General features: G+C 46.2%; 1 protein-coding gene across 5 annotated transcripts in view; it reads right to left on the bottom strand.

Annotated features, from left to right (window-relative positions):
- Positions 1-23,727, bottom strand: part of FAM178B (family with sequence similarity 178 member B) — a 186,467-nt gene that overhangs the window by 1,784 nt on the left and 160,956 nt on the right. For 3 of the 5 annotated variants that reach the window (XM_081921280.1, XM_081921278.1, XM_081921279.1), the window contains 2 exons: positions 5,985-6,062; positions 4,526-4,693 (listed from right to left, as the gene is read on the bottom strand). In XM_081921280.1, the coding sequence (XP_081777406.1) occupies positions 4,526-4,693; positions 5,985-6,062 (246 nt within the window). Of the gene's footprint in view, positions 1-4,525; positions 4,694-5,984; positions 6,063-18,140; positions 18,485-23,727 lie in introns of those variants that run through there. The other 2 variants (XR_014170940.1, XM_081921282.1) reach the window with 2 other exon arrangements.

Genomic DNA, 23,727 nt, shown 5'->3' with positions numbered 1-23,727 from the left:
TGTCAGGCAGGAGCAGAATGCCAAGGCACATTAATCTGCACACATGGCAAACCCTGTGGCTGGGGGTGAGGAGCCAACCTCTGCAGATTCACATTTTGTGTGACAGGACAGGGATTCTGGCTCTGTTCTCCCTTGTGGAAAAAGGGAAGGGATTTAGGGTGATGGTCTGGGAACGGCTGGTGGTGTTAGAGATCAAGACACACAGATCCTGAACACCAAAGTGACAGCCTCTCCTCTGCCCCCTGTGGAGGACTGGGGTCACCCAAAGGCATCTGGGGGCATGAGGCAAATGGCATTTCCCACCTCACAATAGCATGAGACGTCATGAGGCATAAAACATAAAGTGAAGTTTCTCTGCACATTACAATAAACAGGAGCTGTGCAAGAGCACTGCTGGAATTTATATCGCCAGCTTAAAAAAAATTGCTCAAGAAACTTTGCAGAGTGCCATTTGCATGGATGGCACTGTATTACAAATAATTCAGTGTGTCCCTTTCCCAAAGAACACTTGCTCACAACGCTGAAACTCACAAGGTGTCCACACACCCCAACCCCGTAGGCAGCTATTGATGCATCCAGCGCTCTCCTCCTGTCCTGGCTGATTGGATTAAAAGAGGGCAGCCACCAGGTCAGGAAGGGAAGACAACTCATTAAACTCTGTTTAGTAATTAAGTGGGCAGTAACAGCTCTGAACCCCTTTGATTTGAGCCCCGCTGATGAAGATCATTTCCTCTCTCCAGCCCCCCCTCCCTATGACTTCAGGCCACACTAGCAGGAAAGGGCCCAGCCAGCATTAACTCCTGGGCGGAGAAGAGTCATGGAAGTGGTGCTTCTATTTCCCATCACGTTTGCACAAAAGGATGTAAGCATCCTCCCAGCTCGTAAATCAGGGATTGGGGTGGGAGTGCTAGGCAGCCCTCTTGGGCTTCCTGGGTGCAGGAATGGGTCACAAAGGTTTGGAGTTACAGATAGGTAGCCGTGTTGGTCTGCCATAGTCGAAACAAAAAAAATTCCTTCCAGTAGCACCTTAAAGACCAACTAAGTCAGTTCTTGGTATGAGCTTTCATGTGCATGCACACTTCTTCAGATACACTGAAACAGAAGTTTCCAGACCCTTCTATATAGTGAGAAGGTGGGGAGGGGTATTACTCAGAAGGGTGGTGGGAATGGGTGATTGGCAGATAGCTGTGATGAGCCTGTTGACGACTCTTAACGACTGCAATAGGTCTTACAGGAAAAAGCAAGGGGTGAGAAGGTGAAAAATGGCTTTGTCATGTATAATGAGATAAGAATCCAAGGTTTTTGTTCAGACCAGGTCTCTCCATGGTTTTAAGTTTGGTGATAAGTTGCAATTCGGCAGCTTCTCTTTCCAGTCTATTTCTGAAATTCCTTTGTAGTAAAATCTATTTCAGAAATAGACTGGTGTATCTGCATGCACACGAAAGCTCATACCAAGAACTAACTTAGTTGGTCTTTAAGGTGCTACTGGAAGGATTTTTTTTTAAAGGTTTGGAGGTTATTCCAAATTTTGAGGTTTGTAGTTGGCTGATCGCCAAAGAATGGATGCTTTTGAATTCTGGTACTGGAGGAGACTCTTGAGAGCCCCATGGACTGCAAGAAGATCAAACGCATCCATACTTAAGGAAATTAGCCCTGAGTGCTCACTGGAAGGACAGATCCTGAAGCTGAGGCTCCAAGACTTTGGCCACCTCATGAGAAGAGAAGACTCCCTGGAAAAGACCCTGATGTTGGGGAAGATGGAGGCACAAGGAGAAGGGGACGACAGAGGACGAGATGGCTGGACAGTGTTCTCGAAGCTACCAGCATGAGTTTGACCAAACTGCGGGAGGCAGTGGAAGACAGGAGTGCCTGGCGTGCTCTGGTCCAGGGGGTCACAAAGAGTCGGACACGACTAAACAACAAAGTACAAACCCCATGTTACATGTATCAGTTGCTCAGTTTGTGAGATGCTGCAAAATGCAGAGGGGTGTTTTTTTTTTGCTGCAAAACAACTGCCAAAGTTTGGCAGAGGTCTGGAAGAGATCCAAAATTTTGTAGTTAATTTCCCTGGTCAGAAAGCCTCTGCTGTGGTGCCCGGGACTCTACTCCCAGGATCCTGCAGCCAGGCACATCTGCCTGAGCAGGGCTGCAGCTCTCTCTGGCTTTGTAAGCCTGTACAGAAGACAAAGGATCTCATCCCCAGTGAGGCCCTTTCCTGCAAATCTCTGCCCAAAGCTAGTGATCAGCCTCCCTGGCATGGCACTCTTTCCCAAGGGGGGGGGAGTTTATTAACCCTTTCTTTCCCTCTAGAGCCAGTGCACTAAAATAAGATTCAAAAATTGTACAGCAATATGTACAAAGAAAACTCAAAATGTATAGAATTGTATCTGAGTTCTACTCAGAGTAGACCAACTGAAATGAAGGAACCTAAGTTAATCATGTTCATTAACTTTAATGGATCTGAGTAGGACTGGCATTGGAGTCAACCCACAATTTCTTGGTATGCTGGCAATATCATATTGTTGCACTTAACTATGTTGGCACAGTTTTGAACGCACCAAGGTTTTGTGCATGTTCAGCTGTGTATCTGACCTGCCCCTGCAGATCCAAGTCCACATTCCCAGCATGTTTGCATTTCTGCCCAGTGCTATTTTTCTAGAAAAACAGGTGCCAGAACTCTCTTATCATGGCAGTGATGCCTATTTGAGAGGTGCCGGAACTGAGTTCTGGCAAGTTCCAGCTGAAAAAATACCCTGCTTCTGTCTCAGTGACGTCTGTACTGGCTTGGTCATGTCCACAGAATGGAAGATGGCAGGATTCGCAAGGATATGTTTTACAGGGGGTTGGCTTCAGGCAACATCCCCCCCCCCCCGAACAAGATTTAGTGAAGATGGGAGAGCGACCAGTCACTTGCCTCATCACCTTTCAGGCCACATCTGATTGTTTCCCAGGAACGCCTAGACTTCTGGCAACTCAGCTGGCCTCAAGCACAGAACGGCAATTGCTTTAATCTATGAAGTGGACTGGTGTACAAACAAACAAAGGATTGTCTAGCCTGTGTTCATAATAGTGCCATAGTCATACTGAGTTCTTTAAAAGATAGGAACCTTCTGAAGATAAACCAACGTGTTGTAATTTAATCTTGAACAGGGAGCAGCCCTTCCAACCTCATAGAGAATCTTGCACCATCATACTGAAATCTCATTGTACCCTCCTACGGAAATCTGAAACGGAGCCCGGAGTCCCCTCACCCAGACCAGCGAAGCTCTTTTCCAGCCAGGTCGGCATCCTGCAGAGATTGCTTTGCTCCTCTCCTGGGGGGTTGTGCAGGGGTGCTGCTGTGGCCTGCAGTCACTGGGAGTAATGGAGACGGGGAGGTGGGAAGCAAGGGAAAGTGTGGTTTTCTTGCACCAAGTACACACGAGCTCCAGGTGGGTTTTTTGGTTAATATTCTGGAGCTGTCCAGGACCAAAGCAGGAACTGCTGGGAGCTTGCCCACTCCTTGCTTTGGGGTACAAGTGAAGTCTTTCTTGGCTGACCTGCAGCACAAATGGCACCAAGTGGACCAGGCTACCTGGGAAAGGGGTGGCCTCTCCTCCCCTGCAGGTTTTTAAACAGAGGCTGGATGGCCGTCTGCCAGGGATTCTTGAGCTGTGATTCCTGCATTGCGGGGGGTGGGACAAGATGACGCTTGGGGTACTTCCAACTCCGCAATTCTATGATTCCAAGTCAGACACAGCTCTGGCACGCTTGATCCCTTTCCTCCTTGTTCTGCTGGCTCCGAGCAGTGGGCTTCTTGCCACCCAGCAGGGACGGGTGTGTGTGTCATGTGTGATTAGCCACAGACAGCTGGAGATGGAGCCACAGCTGCCAGGGTCCCATGCATCCCAGGCTGGCTTGAAATACTGCCAGGCTTTTGGTGGACTATCCAAATGACACCCCCCTTACACACACACACACCCCCGCACAGAACAGTTCTCCTGGTCCTCCCAGTGGCTGTGGTCAGACTGGTCTCTATTTTATTGTACTGCCCTTAAGGGCACCCTCCCATCATCTTCAGCTTGCCTCATGGTGGCATTTTAGCTCCTTTCACATGGTTTGTTCCACTGCACTTTTGTGTGAGTGTGTGAACCTGCTTGTGCTTGCTGGCCTGGCTCAGCTCTGGATGCTCTGCTCGGTGGTACAGCAGATGTCTTGCCTCAGCCCCTGGCACCTCCAGACTTCCTGAAACCCTGGAGAGCTGCTGCTGGTCAGTGTAGAGAATACTAAGCTAGAAGGACCCATGTCAAGGCAGCTTCTTCTGTTTGGTGAAAGCTGTAAAAGAGCCTATCCATGTTCCAAAACGCAGGTGCATCCGCTCCATCCGTGAAGCCAGGACCCTTTGCAGAGTGTGTGCACAGAGGCTCTTTCACACCTTCTCCTGAATACAGGACAGGGAGAGAAGTTGTGACCCTTCCTCTGCCTCACCATCTGCTCACTCACCCTTTCCCACGTCTTTCCAGGTCCCTCTTTACATGGAAGTTACCTGCAGGGAGGTTATCTTGAGCCAGCCCCGAGAATGCAGCTCCTCCCACTTGAGAAAGGTTTGGGCAGCCAGGTCCTTGAGCTCAGTGCGGTACATGAGGCCAGCCTCTTCCCGTATGCTGGTGGTGATGTGTTTCTGCAGCTGGATGCAGAGCTGCTGGAGGTGCCTCTGGTGCGGGAGCAAGGGGAGCACAGAGTCAAGGGAACAGAAAGGCAGGAAGAGAGGCATCTATCAGGGAGCAGAAGCTGCTCTCGTCTGGTGAAGCATTAGCAGAGTGCAGAATAACTTTGTGTTTTTTTAATATATATATATCAGAATTCTGCACCAGGGTAGATGATATCCTGCGTCCAGGGAAAGCCACATTCTGCAACCTGAAGAAATCATGCATTTATATCTTTATGTGTTTGTGGGACGGGGGGTTATTGGTTTGTTTGTTCTTGTTTTTATTATGCATTTTGTGTTTCTATTTTGTGGTATCCAATATATTAAATAAAATAAATAAATAAAATATTTTTGGGTACCAGACATCCTTTTCATTGCACTTTTTCATGATTTGTACTCATGATGCTACTGTTGCCTTCAATACTGCTTACTGTATTTCCCCTCAGCAATACTTTTTCTGAGCGTTACCCAATGCCCCTGCTTACAAAGAACGCTGGGCCTTTAGCTAGATATAATTAAAATAGATAGCATGGAGGTCAACCTTCTCCCACACATGCAGGGAAGTTTCATGTGCAGGGCAGTGGGGTGGCCTTCAATCAGAAATGCTGCTGCTATGCTTAAAGCATGATGACTTGATTCTGCTAGTTGTATAATAATAATAATAATAAATTTTATTTATATCCCGCCCTCCCCAGCCGAAGCCGGGCTCAGGGCGGCTAACAACAATAAAACAGTATCAACACAGGGCTGCCTCCAAAGGGAGTCTGAAGAGAAACAAGGCAAAAGGAGAACTGGAAGAAGCTCTGGACCAAGCCATACATTACACAGTTGAGGGAGGCTTAAGACAGGTTTGTGTGTAATATGTAGCTCAGTCCAGACCTTTCCCCCAGTTCCCCTTTGCTTTCCTCTTGCTTTTGCTTGGACTCCCTTGGGAGTGGAGCCACTTCTCTGCCCAAGCGCACCCTCCCAGGGGCTGCTAGGCTACCATTCAGCTACCACTGCAGCCCCGCAGCTGAGTTCTGCTTTGTGCCACTCCCAGCCCCACGGTTGCTCTGAGCTAGGACTTTTTGTTGCTTCTGTGTGTTGTGTGTGTGAGCTGGCTCCAGCAAAGCCGTGAAGCTGCAGTTTATGCTGCCCACAAAGCTGGCCTGCCTCCAGCCTTCTCCTCCACCACACCAGGCTAAATGTCAGTGCACACAGTGCAGTTTTCATTTCTCCTGGTGAGCGATCTGTTCTCTTAGCTGGCCTGGGCACAGCCCCCTTTTCAACATAGCCACTCTCTGCTGTCCTTGCTCACCTGATCTCTCAGAGAGACAGCCGTGGTTCCCACAACCACATTGGCCAGTGTCAGGAGGCTGTAGCAGAGGTAGCAGGCCTGGAAGAGAGAGGGAGGTAGAGGCATATCATTTGGAAGTAGGTTAGCTAGTGAGAGAGAGAGAGCGCGACTGGCCCAAGGTGACCCAGTGGGCTTCATGGCTGGGCTCCCAGGCCCCAGCCCAGAATATTAACCTCTACACCAGCTCATGCAACATTCATCAGAGAGAGAGAGAGAGAGAGAGAGAGAGAGAGAGAGAGAGAGAGAGAGAGAGAGAGAAAGAAAGGAAAGAAAGAAAGAAGCAGGTGTGTTTCCAGACTGAATACTCTCTCACTACCCAGATGCCGCTCTTCTGTGGTAAGACACAGGTAGAACTGCAACTGAGCTTCTGGATTACTGCAGTTTTTCTGTGCCCCCCACTATGTTCTCTCCACATTAGCAGGAGTGATGCTCCTGCTGTGGGTGGAGCCCTTTTAAACTTAGCACCCATTCCGTATAATGCTTGCGGCTGGTGGGTGACATTGTTGCTAAAAAACCCTTTTCCAGTTTATAATGAAAGAGAGGCAGCACAGGGCTGTAATGCAATGGTATGATCACACGTTACTACTACAGAGCCAGAGCATTAGAGGGTTTTAGCACTGCGGTTGCTTCCAGTTGACCTCTTTATTGAGCATTTATCCTGATTTGTTTGCAGGGAGATCAGACAATGCCAGCTATGCACCGAGCATTCACTCCTTTTCGTTTGTGGGGAGGTCAGAGATTGCTGTGTCAGAGCAAGTGTTACCTGTCACTTTCCTTACAGCAGAGTCTGATTTTGGGGGTGGGGAAGCAGGCTTGTACTGCATGAGCACTAACCACCTTTAACCTGAATTTGCCAGTATGCAAATGAATCCAATCTGAAAATAGGAACAGTTGGGAAGCACCCTTGAAATGTCCTTCACATTAGAAATAAATTAAAATAGCGGAGGAAACATTTCAGCTGTGGAGAATGCACTGCTTCTGGAAAACGTTGGACTTTCTGCAGTGTGGAAAAAGTTGGAAGGCCCGCATGGAAAATAGAGGATGACAGAGGTTTGATGCCCTCTAGAGAGAAAAAGAACAAAGCTGCCAGACCCTTCCCTCAGCCTCCTGGGACCCCCTGCCTCTTCTCAGGACAGAACCATGGATGGCCAACCCAGCTGGTGTCCAGCAGAAGGAGACAGACAAATGACCATGCAAGCTTTATCAGTTTTGGGGCCCCATGGCCACTAGCCCCACTGCTTCCAGCGGCGTGCCCTGCTAGCAACTAGCCCACCCTGCAGGGAGAGCAAGACCCCTCCTAGGTCTGCCCACTTGCACAACTCCCAGCTCATATCAAGGGGGCTTTTGCACAGGAACTTCTCAGTGGATTGGCGCTTGGGCAGATCTGTTGGTCTCCTACCCTCTGCCCTAAAGGGCATGAAAATCCTGCTGCCTTGTTTCGCTGGAAAGCTTAGGTTGCAAGCCTAACCCCACGCACCCGGCAGTTTAAGTCCCACTGAATTCAACAGGGCTGACTTCTGAGTAAACATGGTTAGGAAGCCACTACTGAACAACTTGCTTTGTATCACAACAAACTTTGACTGAAAAAGTCCCCCAATGAATCTCTCTGCTTGATAGTTAGATATTGTAGCCACAAGCAAGCCGCCTACTTGGTGTACTGAGATTTGTCTCGTAGGGAGAAGGCAGAAGGACAAAGAAGTTCTGTATAGAGTGGAAACTCAGTCTCCCCTGCAAAGAAGTGGAGAACTAGAATCTATCCAAGCCCTTTGCAGCTGCCAGGTGAGTCAGCCCTGCAGCTGTTGTCTCCCAAGCTAAAACCCACCTTATAGTGCAGCAGGGAAGGGGTGTGGCTCTGTTAGGGCTGACACACGCCTGGGATTTCCTGGACATTACCGGGATTTCAAAGGCAGAAGTGACATCCGGGGGAATTTCCAATTTCCGGAAGGCAGCAGTTTGTCCTGGATCTTTGGCAAGTAAACAATTTTTTTGCCGTTTTTGTAAAGAAAAGCTCAACAATATTTGGGGTGTCCTGGTTTTTACTTTTTGAAATATGGCAACCCTAGGCTCCGTGCTCCTGCCTCAGCCTCTGCCCCCACACCTGTCCCTGCCAGTGCCACCTGTCCAGGCCTGAAAGTCTCCCCAGCTTCTATGCCAGACTTCATGGAGTCCCTTGTGCAAACCGTCCTTCCCACAGATGTCCTGCAGCTCAGCTCGTGGCAGCAGAACTCCTCAGCTCTTGCTTCAGCTGTGGAAGACGGCAGCCAACTTACTGCATGGCAATGGAGAAAAGAAGATCAGGGTAGGTGTGTGTGTTAAACCACGTATCTGCTTCCAAAGGTATCAACAACAGAGCGATTAGAGTGGGAGGAGGCCTGGCAGGCCATCTGCTTGAACTCTCTGTTCACTGCAAGATATTCAGAGTATCTTCAGCAGTAGACGGCCATCCAGCCTCTACGAGTTCCTTCCCTCTCCCACCTTTTCCTTCAGCAGAAGTTACACAGGTCAACTTAGTAAGTTCCATTCAGTTCCATGGAGCTGCCTGCCAGTAAGTGAGTACAGGAATGCAGATTCGTAGCCTGCCTGCTTCCTGAACAAAGCAATCTAGCCTCTGATCCATTGTGCTGCCTGGTGTTTGGAGGCAGAGGACATGTCTTTCTGCTCAGTTCTGCCTGGCTGTGCTGGACTTCACTGATGGGGAGACTCAGCTGCCTAAAAGCACACACCACTTGGAGCTACTGCTGGTGGCATCCCAACCAGGGGCAGCCAGTGCAAAGCCCCCAAAAGGCGTGTTTCGGAGGCAAGAGGGGGAGTTGTGCCCAAAGATCCACTGGATCTTCAGCCAGTCCAGGCCTGCTGGTTACCTGCTTTTCTTAGGGCTGCCTTGCATCCAGAATTTCCTGGACATACAGCACTCTGAAACAGTGCCTGGGCGGAAATCACTTGAATGTCTGGGAAAACCAGACATGCCAACCCATGTCAAAAGTCAAGATTTTGGTGAATTTCCTTAAAAATATCTGAACAACTTAAAATGACATGGACAAGAATTGACCAAATTTGGGTAACTAGTAGTATGGCGCCAAGGATAAAAAAAGTAGAAATCTGCCCAAAGACTTGCTCCGACCATAATGCGGTAAGGATGGAGATGAAACTAACATCAACTGGATCCTTCAGATGGAGAATGAATGACACCCTATTTAGGGATGAAGATATTTACAAGAAGGCCCAAAAAACATTGAAAGATTACTTTGAGATAAATCTGAGAACGGATGTGGAAAAGAGAATAATTTGGGACGCAAGTAAGGCCGTGATGCGAGGTTTCCTAATTCAACAGAACTCCATAAAGAGGAAAAAGCAAAATGAGAGGAAAGAAAAAATCATGGAAAAAATGAAAGAAGGGGAAAAGAAATTGAGGTCTAAACCAAAGTCTCATGAGATTTTGAGAGAAATAAAGTATTACCAGATGCAATATATGGAACTGATGAATCAAGAGATAGAATGGAAGATAAAGCAAATGAGACAAAAGACATTTGAATCAGCAGACAAATGTGGGAAACTTCTGTCATGGCAATTGAAAAAGAGGCAAAAAATGAACACCGTGACAAGTCTAGAAATGGATGGAAAGATCATCCACAAACCTAATGAGATAACTAATTGTTTCCAAAGTTTTTTCAGGAAATTATATTCACAAGGGCCAGTTAATGAACAAGAAATAGAAGAATTTATTAAAAAATATGGACTACCAAAAATTTCAGAACAAAGTAAAATGATTTTAAATGAAAAAATAACAGAACAAGAAATAGAGGGTGCTATTCAGAATATGCAACTGGGAAAATCACCAGGACCAGATGGTTTGACTGCTAAATACTACAAAGCACTGAAGGAATGGATAATACAACCACTGAAGGAAGTTTGTAATGAAATTCTGGAGGGGAAAAAGGCACCTGAATCGTGGAAAGAGGCTTTTATTTCACTTATACCGAAAACTGAGACTGACAAGAACCAGGTTAGAAACTACCGCCCTATATCACTACTTAATGTGGATTACAAAATCTTTGCAGACATTTTGGCAAAAAGATTGAAGAGAGTGTTGTTAGAGGAGATTCATAAGGACCAAACGGGCTTTCTTCCAGGGAGACATATGTCAGATAATGTGAGGAACATTATAGACATTTTGGAGCTGTTAGAAGTGGACATTAACAGGAAGGCGGTTTTAATCTTCGTGGACGCGGAGAAAGCCTTTGATAACATTTGCTGGAGCTTTATGAAGAAAAATCTCCAAGGGATGGGGGTAGGCCAAGGTTTTGAAAACGGTATAGGTGCAATATATTCTAAACAAAGAGCAAAGTTAATTGTAAATAATGTGGTAACGGAAGAAATATCTATAGAAAAAGGTACACGACACGGATGCCCAATATCCCCTTTACTTTTTATATCAGTTCTGGAGGTTTTGTTAAACATGATCAGAAGGGACCAGTTGGTCAAAGGAATTCAGGTCGGAGTCAGACATTACAAATTAAGGGCATTTGCAGATGACCTAGTATTGACTTTACAACAGCCAGAAACTAGTACTAAAAGAGTATTAGAATTAATTGAGAGGTTTGGTCAAGTAGCAGGATTTAAACTGAACAAACAGAAAACGAAAGTGCTGGAAAAAAATTTAACAATGGAGGAAAGAGAGAAGTTTCAGAGTGAAACAGGTTTGGTAATAACGAAAAAAGTGAAATACCTGGGGGTAAATTTAACATCTAAGAATGTGAATTTATTTAAGGATAATTATGAAAAATGTTGGACAGAAGTAAAGAAAGATCTAGAAAATATGGTCAAGGTTGAAGCTCTCCTTGTTAGGCCAAATTGCTGTTATTAAGATGAATGTATTGCCTAGAATGCTGTTTTTATTCCAGACGTTGCAGATTTTGGACAAGATGGACTGTTTCAAGAAGTGGCAGAAAGATATATCAAAATTTGTCTGGCAGGGCAAAAAGCCCAGAATAAAATTTAAGATTTTAACTGATGCAAAAGATAGAGGGGGCTTTGCCCTGCCGGACTTAAGACTCTACTATGAATCGGCAGCCTTTTGCTGGTTGAAACACTGGCTACTTCTTGAGAACGCAGACATTTTGGATTTGGAAGGGTATGATAATAGCTTTGGTTGGCATGCATATTCATGGTATGACAAGGCAAAAGTGTATAAGGGTTTCAAAAACCATATTGTTAGGAAAGCATTATACAATGTTTGGATGCGGTATAAAGATTTGTTGGAAAGTAAAACCCCCAGGTGGCTGTCACCAATGGAAGCTAAGGAGGTGAAAAAACTTAATATGGAGTCTAAATGGCCAAAATATTGTGAAATTCTAGAACAAGACGGTGAAAAGGTTAAACTTCAGAGTTATGAGAAATTAAAGTCCAAAGTACGAGACTGGTTGCATTACCATCAGATAAATGAGACATTCAAACAGGACAGGAAGATAGGATTTCAGAAAGTGAGGTCAAAATTAGAAACAGAATTACTAGAACCCAATACTAAGAATTTGTCAAGAATGTATAATTTGCTGTTGAAATGGAATAACACAGGATGAAACGGTGAAATCAGCTATGATTAAATGGGCACAGGATATCGGTCATGACATTATGTTTGCGGACTGGGAACAGTTATGGACCACTGGTATTAAATTTACGGCATGTAATGCCTTAAGAGAGAACATAATGAAAATGATCTATAGGTGGTACATGACCCCAGTCAAGCTTGCAAAAATTTATCATTTGCCCAATAATAAATGTTGGAAATGTAATGAGACTGAAGGTACCTTTTACCACCTTTGGTGGACCTGCCCGAAGATTAAAGCCTTTTGGGAAATGATCTATAATGAAATTAAGAAAGTCCTTAAGTGGACCTTTCCTAAGAAACCTGAGGCTTTTCTCCTGGGCATGGTGGGCCAATCGGTGTTAAAGAAGGATAGGACATTTTTTATGTACGCCACTACAGCAGCAAGAATTCTTTTGGCAAAGTATTGGAAGATGCAAGAACTACCTACTCTGGAAGAATGGCAGACAAAGGTGACTGACTTCATGGGACTGGCAGAGATGACCGGCAGAATCTGTGACCAGGGGAAAGAGACAGTGGAAGAGGATTGGAAGAAATTTAAAATATATCTTAAAAATTGTTGTAAAGTTGAGGAGTGTTAAGATGTCAAGGAGTAAGAAATAGAGAATTACAGCTGTAACTAATAAGTTAAAGAAAATTTAACGAAAGGGAATTAAATAGTTAATTGACTGGAGGAGTTGCTAAAGAAATGTAAAACAAGGATGCAGTGAAAGGGAGGTATGGGGAAGTCCGGGGAAAGAAGGTGTATGAAAATAAGAGTAAGAAATTATACATGTTTAAATGTATGTTTGTTTCTGTTTTGCGTTTTGTTTGTTTTTTATTATGTGTTTGAAAAAGAAATAAAAATTTATTTAAAAAAATATTAAAAAATCTGAACAACTTCATTTTTCATTCAAAAGTTCAACTTTGACCCCAAAAAGCTCAACATTTTCACATTTTGACATATGGCAACCCTAGCTTTTCTTGCTGGCGCAAAGTGGCAGGGCTCCAGGGTTAGGATGGAGGTCCCAAGGCTGAAATCCTGCGCCCACTTTGTTGTGGCCAAGCCCCATGGAACTCAGTGGGACTTAAAGGTTAGTAGAAGTGTGTAACTCATGGGATCCTGAAGCTCCGCCTTACTTTTATGTATTCCAAAGAGATGGTTATGCTAGTTTTTGCAGCAAGAATAAAAACATCTTACAGCACCAGAAAAAGCAGCAGAATTCTTCTAGTTTACATTTTCTTGGATGAGAGCCCACTTTGTCTGATACATGACACATTATCCTTAGCGCTCTCTCTCTCTCTCTCTCTCTCTCTCTCTCACACACACACACACACACACAACAGGCGTGTTTGGGGTGTGTGTAAACAGTGGGCCAAAAGGCCAAGCAAAGGAAGAGGCGCACCCAGCATACATTTCTATGCAAAGCTCCAATGTCTGCAAGAGAAGCACGGTGGCCATTTGCAGCAGGAGTAATTAATGATAAGGCAACCTCCCTAGCTTCTTATCTTACATACATACAAGCTTTGCATAGATTGGAAATGCCACAGATCTGCTGTTCCTCTTGCATTGCACGGCCTCCTGGCCCCAGATTGACAATCCATCTTCTGTAGGTTTGTGTGTTTCTCTGTCAACTGGGGATACCCTCATGCTTCTAACAAACTGGGTTTTCCTTCACAAAATCTTATGCCACAGTAAACCTGTAAGTCTTTAATAGTGCCACAAAACTCCCTGTAGTTTTATAAATGTGATTGCTGATGTTGATTAGCAATCTCAGCTGGAGCAGCTGGTAGCATCAAGGTCGTGGGGAATTCAAGCGGTGAATTAGTCAGAATACATGCCAGAGAGCTGTGGGCGAGCGAAGGGAGCAAGACGGAAACCTTCCAGCTTTTGAATTGGGCTAAATATGTTGAAAAGCTGGCCCAGCCCCTCTGGCCTCCCCCAGCTTTGCATAGCTGCACATTGCACAATCCTGGGAGTCAGTTCTTCTGTGGAAATTCCTGATTTAGCCGGGTGATGTTTGTCCCAATTCCCTCTAGTAAGTCCCTTTGAAGATTTAACCTATGCTGGTGATCTTTCAACTAGCAAGTAACCCAGTAGCCAACAGGAAACCGTGAAGCATTGTGTGCCGTTTTGCACAAGCTTAGCCAAAGAGGTCAGCAGGTAAAGGGGTTTGCAGGTAAGCTGTTTGCTGTGGGGACGCCAGCAAATTGCATTAAGAGATTGCAAGACAAACAGGATTAAGCTTAGGGGTGGGAGACAATCCTCCCTTTACCTACCAGCTCCCAAGTGCCACAGGTCCCTTGTCTGATACATGCTACCATCTGGCACTGGAAAAGTCTGCAACTTCAGGTTCCCCCACCTTAAAAATAACCCCTATTTATTCATTTGAACATCTCACCAACTGCATCCCTGCACTGCTGAATAAGTTAGCCCATTGTCAGTATAAAACTGCAAAGTGGTTTGCCTCTGCAGGATTGCATGTGTCTAAGTTGGAACGCCCCCCCCCCCTTTAAAAATCTTTACCTCCAACATTTTCCTACATAATTAGGATTATTTTGTAAACCAGGGGTAGGCAACCTAAGGCCCATGGGCCACAAGCAGCCCATGGGGGTCATTTAACTGGCCCACAAGCCGCCCCCAAACTGCATTAAACCAGCACAGCGCGGAGACTTGCTTCCGCGGTGCCGGAAATCTCATCTGCGCATGCTCAGGCGCCGAAAATCGCAGCCATGCACACGTGCAATCCGGCCCACGGAGGGATCTCTGCTGGAGTGAACTGGCCCAGGTGAGGTAAACCTTGCCGACCCTGTAAACTGACAGATCACCTGAAAAAACATTGTGGACCACAGTTTTATGGAGAATGCTTTGGAAGAATGCCGTGATGTTTACTGGATGAAGGGAACAGTCTCAGCTTCCAAATGTACATTTTGAAACACCCTTTACTAACTGAGGTAGCATATGTTCCTGAGACAAAAAGCAGCACTGCAATTATGAAAATGTTTTGCGCTCCTGTGCAGGACTTAAAACCCTGGAGCCTTTTTTGGAAGGCATGGCTGGAATATGAAAAGAAATAAGGAAGAGGCATAGTTCAATTGAGACTCACAATCTCAGGGTCATGCGCTGATTTGATCCCCACGTTGGGCAAAGGATTCCTACATTGCGGGGGCTGGACTAGATTATTCTCGTGGTCCTTTCCAACTCTACGATTCTATCATTCTAATGTTGAGAGTGCCTCTGAGAATATGTTCCCATCCCCACTGAGTAATCACAGTCCAGCTGTGAATAGAGATCGCTCTCTGAGTTTCAGCATTTCTCTTTGTAGACATGGGCCTCTTTTGCAAAACACAACCAGTAAAAACAAAGCCCCGTTGCCTCCGTAAGACATGGGAGCCCATGAATCAGGCAGAGCATCTGAGAAGCCAGGCTACTCCTGACGGCTGGAGTGGTGCCTTTTCACACCCTGCCTCCTCTCCGCCTCCACACCCGGAAAGGGGAGCAGGTCGGGAGTTGCCAGCCCCAGAGCTAACGCGTTCCAGGATGCGATTGTGCAGTGCAGGGGAAGGTTTTACCTGGAGCCTGTCCAAGTAGGGGAAGTGGAGGCCTGGGAGGAGAAAGCCCAGGCAGACAGATGGAGCCAGGCATCACATAGGGCTGGCTCTCACTAGACCCAGCTAGACTTTGGGCATGTGGAGGGAATAGATGTTAGGAGCAAAACACAGGGTTTCCAAGACCCCCCTCCTTCGGTAGCTGGGAGGCAGATTCATAGAGTGCTGGCAGGTGTGTGTGTGTGTGTGTGTGTGTGTGTGTGAGAGAGAGAGAGAGAGAGAGAGAGAGAGAGAGAGAGAGAGAGAGAGAACCCTTGCATGGCTGCTTTTCTTCCTTGCTGAGCTCCGACATCAGAAACACCTGAGTGAAAAACAACTGGGGGTGAGGGGGTAGAGAGCATCCCACCTGCTCAGGATTGAGGCCTGAGAAGCCCACTCATAATGTCTTTAAGGTGCTACTGGAAGGATTTTTTTTTGTTTTTTCATAATGGATAAACACTGAAGACCTCTTTGTTGCCTAAAGTGCCAAGGGAGCCCCCTGATTCCTTATATCTCTGTCTTATTGCTGAGGTCTTTGGGGTGGGAGTCACTGTTAGTGGTCCCCCATGGCTCAGATGTTTGGTGCATGTCTGCCAGAAGGGCTTGGGGCCCATTTCAGCTGAGGTCAGACAGACCTCCTCCCTGCTGAGCTTCCAGCACCTAATAAAGACCTTCTGTGTCAGCTTTTAAGCACCTACTGAAAATGTTTCTGTTCAGTCAGATTTATGCAGGCAATGAAGAATACATCTTCCCATAACAACTGATTTCTGATTTCAACTTTTTAAATATGGTTTTTATTGTATCATCTTATGCACAATTGTTGTAAACTGCTTTGACATTTTTTTAATGAAAGCAGTAAATAAACAAATACTTTTTAAAAAATCCCAGCAGGCATTTAAACTGAATTTTGACTTTATAATTTTAACTGATTTTTCTTTTCAATGTATTGAGACTCTTGTACATTGCTTAGAGGCAACTGCAATTAAGCATGTAAACTGTCAAAATAAATAAATAAAACTGAAACCACTTGCACAGGTCTGGGTGCTTGTAGAGCAGAAAGGGACCACCAGGTCATCTAATCCAACCCTGTGCAATGCAAGAAAAGAGCCTCATCATGCTCTACTGACTGAACTGTTTCAGTGCTGATCTTAACCTTGCACATTTTTATAGTATTTTAATGTTGGGTTTCTTGCTTTTCTCAGCTGCCTTGTGTACAAGTTAAGACAGAATACAAGCAAACAGGATATAGGCAGGTTTGTCTCCCGCTAATTCAGCAGTTAAAAGACACAGAAATAAAATGGGTCTGATAACAGAGAAGGAAGAGCAGGAAGGGGAACGAAGTGCCACCCAGACTAATACAGGGAACTTCTAATCTTCTTAGCAGTAGAAATGTTCATGTTAAGAACCCAAAGTACACAAACCCCAGTGACAGATCGCAGGATGCGACACACATGACACCATCTTCGTGGGTATGATATGATTGCACAAAAATCTGCCCACCCCTTCCGTGTGTGTGTGTGTGTGTTCAAGCTGCCCTAAGCAAAGGCCAGCAAAGACCACCTTCTCTGCTCTGCCAGCAGCAGACCCCCCTCTTCCTAGCTGTTGCCAGGCACATCTCTGAGTGGTGTTCCCAGACAACTCTGCTTTTAAAGGACCAGCACACGCCAAGCGCCTGCCTCTCTTCTCATGTGTAATCTTCACATATCCACATATAATTTAAGAAATGTTAAGTGCAATTATTTGAAGGGATAATTAATTAGGCAGCTGAGGATAAAAGGGGGAGGTTGGGGAGGGTTATTTTTAATTGCCCAAACAGAGATATGCAATAATAGATGTTGGAATGCAGTCTGTTTTGTTGAGTAGAGAGAAAATGCTAATAAATATGTATCATTTTCCACCCTCCTTCTTTCTCTAATCCTATACTTTCCCCAGTTGCCTTCCAGCCAAGAATCTCTGAGCAATTAAAAGAGCTCTAATTAAGCATGAAAGAAAATAAAAAACCAAGGCAAATTAAAGTAATGAGTTGTTGGATAGCTGGGTTGGGAGTGGAGAGAAGGAAATTACAGAATCATCCTTCAAGCCCTGAGTGTAGTCTTGCCATCTACTAACTGCAAGATGAAAACTTCCTTGTGTTCAGAGCTATGCACACATACAGAAACAGGAGCGGGATAAATTCTACACATCTCTGGCACTGGAAGTTCAGCTTCCTGGCAATCTTTGCTTTCCTTCAGATACAGAAAGAAGGGGGAAATGGTGCAATCCAGAAGTGTGCATATGGTGGCATCAATATGTTCAGTGGAGGGTTGCCAGCTTTTCAGCACGCTTGTTGCTCTGCCCTTGCCAGCAAATTGATGTGCTGCTGGCACTAGCAGGTGATCACGTTCCTCTTCAGGCTGTGAAAAATCCCACCTACTTATTTCTGCTATTTTAAGTTGCTGTTAAAGGCATAGGTGCAAGCTTACTGGGCACCCCTTTGTGGGACTTCCCAAAAAGCCTTATTTTGTGGCTAAAGTGGCTACCTTTTATCTGTTCCAGTGCTTTTAGAACAGTAGCCTGGCACAGAGATGAAGCAGCTTGGAGATGCAAGGCAGGAGGAACACCACCTGCTGATTTTCTGCATCTCCTGCTGCACTTTAAGGCATGGGAACAGGTCTAGCAGCCAGCCTTAAAATGGATCCTAAGGGCAGCAGAGAAGGAGAATGAGATGTTCCTGTTTATAAAAACACAAGACAATAGGCTTGCTGCACAAATACAAGCCCTGGGCACATTAGCACAGCCAGTCTTTGAACTGGCCAGTGGCGTAGCGTGGGGGGTGCAGAGGGGGCCGGCCGCACTGGGCGCAACATCTGGGGGTTAGGGTTAGGGGGCGCAAATCCACGGGTTAGGGGGTGCAAATTACTTGCCTTGCCCCGGGTGCTGACAACCAACGCTACGCCACTGGAACTGGCCACTGCACATGTGTCTTTAACAGTAGCAGCAACTGACTGGAGCATCCTCCTTCCGCCAGCTCTCTCTTGTGCCTTACGTCTTAAGAGCCTGATCTGTTGTTAAAGGCGGGGGCGACACTGCCTGGCTGAAAAGATGGCAAGGCTAAGGGACATTGTTTGCTACCCTGACCAATACTTTTTGGGGTTGCTGTTTGTTGTTGTTTTTAACTTCTGTGTTTTCAGTAGCAGCTTGATTAGCAGGAGATAATCCTTAAACCCATGCTATGAATAAGCTTCACCTCTTTGTTTCTGCAGTTCAAACCGCACTCAGTCACAGAAGCAGATTTTCCTCTCCTGGAGATCAGCTGGCAGCACAAACTGTTATCAGAGCTACAAATCAAAGGCTTCTTTACTAAAAAAGGTGAGGTTGACAGAGAAATGCCATGGAGGGTAGGTGGCCCGTCCCTAGGGCATATCTGTACATCTGCAAAAAATTGCTGGACTCAGGAGAATCCCAATTTCTTTCTTTCTTTTCTAGTAGTAATCTAGTTCTCACCCCCCCCATGTTGCACAAAAGTTGGCAGCAAAAATACTGGACACTCAGGAATAAGGAGAGGTGTGTGTGTGTGTGTGTGTGTGTGTGTGTGGTGAAATACAGATTGCTAGTTTCCCCTCAATCTGGTGTTTTTTAAGCCTTTGCCTCAAGGTTTCTCTAGGTCTGTCTCACATTTTTCACAAGTGAAGACAACAAACCTCAAATAAGCATATGGAAGCCCAACAGGCTTATCAACTGAGCAGAGCACAGGCGTTGTTGCCTCTTTCCTGGCAGGGATCGTTCAGAGCCAAGGGGATAAAAAAATGCTGACCTATCACTACTCAGCCCTTTTCCTGCCTCTTTCCCTGAAACAGAGAAGAGGTCAAGAGGAGGAACTGCAAGAAGTTAAAACCAGGTTCCTGCTTTTCTGCACGGAGGCTCAAGCGTTGCCTCAGCTGGGCAACCTGATATCTCCTGGAGACGCATCAAGCGGGGCTGCCCCAGACCTGCCCAATCCTGCCTGGTGCTTGGCAACTCTCAAGCAGCTCATCCTCTTACGGTCAGGATTAGGCTTGTTTTTCATGGAGCCGTGGCGAGGTCAGGACTGGGGGAAGTGGGTCAGAGGCAGGGCCTCGTGTGACCCCTGGCAGGCCAAAAAAAGGTGTGTTTATTTAGGTTGTGAGGCTGAATCCTAGCTTCTGGATGAACCTGTGCTCAGAGGCCCTGACTGCTTCCCAGCACACAGATGTGTTAATGGATGGCAGGACTAGGAGCTCATCCACACGTGCCTCTTGCCCCACACTGTCTACACAGAGGTCCGCACTTTAAAACTCTGAGTCCCCGATAGAAGTGTTAATGGTAAAAAAGTTAAATATAGAGGGGGGAAGAGCAACTTATGAAGACATTTTAATGAAAACCGAGGATGGGTGGAAGTTAAAACCTTATGAAAGTGTAGAAAACGCTTTCACAGGATGGCTTCAATACCATCAAGTTCATGGAATATTAACAGAAGACAATAAAACAGGATTTAGTGATAAAAAGTCAAGATTCCAAATTGAAATTTTAGAGGGTAGAACAAAACTTCTATCCAAAATGTATGATTTTCTCCTTGAATGGGACACAAAAGATGAATTGATAAAGGAAGTCATGATAAAACGGGCAGTCGACTTTGGATATAACATTGACTATGACAACTGGGTAAAACTATGGAACGAAGGTATGAGGTTTACAGCGTGCTCTACCTTAAAAGAAAATTTAAAGAAAATATATATTACCCCGGTTAAATTAGCTAAAATGTACAGAGTGAGCAACAAAGCCTGCTGGAAATGTAAATTAACAGATGGTGAACTCTTCCACATGTGGTGGACTTGCGAAAAAATGAAAAACTTTTGGGACTTGATTTATAATGAAAAGAAAAAACTGTTTAAATATACATTCCCAAAGAAACCAGAGGCTTTCCTGCTAGGGATAATAGGAGATGAAGTAAAAAAAGAGGATCGTAAGTTATTTATGTATGCTACGACTGCCTCTAGGATTCTTGTGGCCCAGAAATGGAAATCCCAGGAGATCCCAACCTTAGTGGAGTGGCAAGTGAAGATGTTTGAATATGCGGAGTTGGCGAAAATGACTAATAAGATTAGACATCAAAAAGTAACAAAGTTCGAAGAGGAGTGGAATAAATTTGTTGTATATATACGGAATAATTGTAGAAGTTTAAAAACTGTAGCAGGATTAACTTAAATCTTGTGATGTGGGTGGGGGGTAAATAAGAATCTGTAGGAGTAGGTGTTAATGTGTGGAAGCCGAAGCAGGGAAGGAAGGAAGTCTGAGTGTGACAAAGCGCAGTGTAAATAAGAAAACACTAAGATGCTGGATGCAAGAGTTTATGTTTAAGTGGACTTTGTTTTTGGAAATTTGACTTATGTTCTTCTTTCAGTTTGCTTTTGAAAACTTAATAAAAAGTATTTAAAAACAAAACAAAACTCTGAGTCCAGGCGAACTTTTTCATCCCAGAGCTTTCCCTGCAAAATCCCACTCTTTAGAGCTGAAGTGAACAAATGGCAATTTGCCATTTGCTCTGATTCAACAGTAAAGAGTGGGGTTGTTGCAGGGAAAGCTCTGGAGCAGAAAACCCCAAAACCAAACAAAAGCAAATTACCAGAGTGTTATGTACTGAGTTGAATAGGATCCAAACTGCAGCAGTCTGATTGGTCCTAGAACAATAGGATTCAGAATGCAGCAGTCTGATTGGTCCTAGAACAATGCAGTAGTATGATTGGTTGGCAGGAGCCACCCAATCCAGCTCCAGATGGAAGTGAATCCACAACCTGACGGGCCTATAGGAGAAGTCCGGAATTAGCCAATCACGTGGGGCCCATTGTGTAAATAATGTATATAAAGCAGATACTTTGAGGGGACTTCCATTCCTCCTCACCACTATGAGCTGAATAAAGAGCATGAAATCACTATGCGACTCTGAGTATATTTCACTGGCGACGAAGGTGGGATCCCGCTGAGCTGGCTGCCACACACAGCACCGCAGCACCGCCACCTGCCGCACCACTGCCTCGCACCGTGTATCCAGGCTTCAGCTCCGGGACACAAGGAACTCAGAATGGCAACCAACAGCAGCTTCTCGCAGTTCAAGCCAGCATCTGGAGACTGGGAAGCGTACGCCTCCCGTTTCACCTTCCTCCTAGAAGCCAAAGGGGTCACTGACGAAGAAGACGCCAAGAAGAGGGTGATATTCTTTAGCGTCTGCAGAGAGGAGACGTTTGAGATTGCCCAGGCTCTCCTTGCGCCTGAAGACATCGCTACTGTTCCATACAAAACAATAATGGAACAGCTGAAGGGGCACTTTTCGCCGCAGCCCTCAGTGGTGGCTCGTCGAAATGCCTTCTACGCAAAGCGGCAAGCCCCTGGGGAAACCATAACTGGGTTTGTGACCTCTCTCCGCCAAGCTGCCCGGTTCTGCAACTTCTCAGAATTGGAGAACATGCTTCGTGACCGCCTTGTCGGAGGCCTGAAGGATGAGAAGCTGCAATGATGCCTCTACACTAAGAAGGACCTAAGAATGGAGCTTGACACGGGTTCAACTCTATCCATAATCTCAGCAAGGACCTTAAGGAAACTGTGTCCTAGTGGGGGGTCCCAAACTCAGGCCAGCCCCATTCACCCTCCGGGACTTCCAGAAACGTAAGGTCCCCACAATGGGGGTGGGGACCTTCAGGGTGCAATATCGAGGGCGGACGCGGCAACTGGACTTGCTTGTGGTCAAGGGCCCGACATTAGCTTACTGGGATTGGCATGGTTTGGACCACTGGGGCTAGCCGTCACTGGGGTGAACCACACTAGCTTACAAGTGGACGTGGATGCCATATGCAAGGAATTTCCAGGGGTTTTCGATGGAAAATTGGGACAGTATACGGGTCCCCCCATTGCTCTACAGCTTGACCCCGCAGTATGACCTGTCAGGCTCAAGGCCCGCCGGGTCCCATTCGCCCTGAAACCCTGCATAGACGAGGAATTGGACCGGCTCGTGGAGCAAGGAGTTCTGGAGCTGGTGCCTAATGCCCCCTGGGAAACCCCAATCATCACACCCGTCAAGCCTAATGGTTCGGTCTGCATCTGTGCAGACTACAAATGCACCATAAACAAGGCCCTCACGGCCCACGCATACCCAGTGCCAGTGGTCAGCCATGTCCTTGCCACCCTGGCTGGGTCAAAATTTTTTGGCAAGCTGGACTTGGCCCAAGCATATCAACAGCTGCCAGTAAATGAGGCCACAGCAGAGGCACAGACGATCGTGACGCACAGAGGAGCGTTCAGGGTAAAGCGGCTGCAATTCGGTGTCAGTGTGGCACCAGGCACATTCCAGAATCTAATGGACTCCCTCCTTAAAGGAATTCCTGGCGTCACCCCCTTCTTTGATGATGTGTTGATTGCTGGGCCCACACCAGAGGAGTTTGAGGACCACCTCCACACCGTTCTGCACCGTTTCCAGACGGCGGGTCTCAAGGTGAAGCGGGAAAAATGTCTACTAGGAGTGCCTCAGGTAGACTTTCTGGTATTTATGGTGGACGCAGAAGGGGTCCACCCGACTGGGGACAAGGTACGGGCCATTTGTGATGTCCACAACCTGATTGGCCTACAGGAGAAGTCCGGAATTAGCCAATCACGTGCAGCCCATTGTGTAAATAATGTATATAAAGCAGATACTTTGGGGAAACTTCCATTCCCTCCTCATCACTATGAGCTGAATAAAGAGCATGAAATCACTTTGCGACTCTGAGTATAGTTCACAGAGTTTAAAGCACAGAGCATGCCTGGAAAGTGCAGAGGAAAGGTAAGTGAGGGTTGCTGCATTTCCCCCCTGGCAGGGGTCTTACACACTGAATAACTGTGAGACATGGATACATAAACAGATGAAGCTTTTGTGGGCATGGAGGTGCTGTGACGGGGAAGCCTGGACAGCTAAATCTCTATTGACCGTGTTGCTGTTAAAAAGGAACAAGAACTACAAAAACCCCACTCAATTGGAAACTCTACCTGTAAACTCAAGCACACTGGGAACTCTGCCATTCCCCAGCCGAAAAACTGGCAAACCTCTGAAAAATTCCTTGGCCTTTTGGGACTGGCAGATGGCCTACTTAGCTGCTCTGCTTGCTTTTGACGCGGATGTAGAAATTCAGGAGGGAAAATCCCCTTTGACTGAGAGTTTAAAAAGTGAGGGAAAGAAAACTTCTCATTTCATCAGAAAGCAGGGGGTTGAGTCACTCCGATGCCCCCCCTTTCCCTGGCTCTCCTCCTCCTCCTCACCAGCCTTGGCAGCTGCTGTGGCCAAGGAGGAGGGGGGAGAGCATGCAGTGCGGAACCAGATGTTCAGGCTGGCCTTGCAGACTGGAGCCAGCTCCCAGCTGTTTATGCTGCTTCTAGCTATTAGATTACAAACTGGGGGTGGGGGTGGGGTGGGGGTGGTTAAACTCTAGATCGAGAATGAGGTGATGAGTAGCAGAAGGCACTGCTGCCTGAGCCCTTTCCTTACTCCCTAAAGGTTGGAAGACCAGCTCTGCT

Source organism: Podarcis melisellensis (assembly GCF_964234715.1).
Source record: "Podarcis melisellensis genome assembly, chromosome: 8".
In the NCBI taxonomy this organism is placed as follows: Eukaryota; Metazoa; Chordata; class Lepidosauria; order Squamata; family Lacertidae; genus Podarcis; species Podarcis melisellensis.
This window is presented reverse-complemented; position numbering and strand designations above follow the sequence as displayed.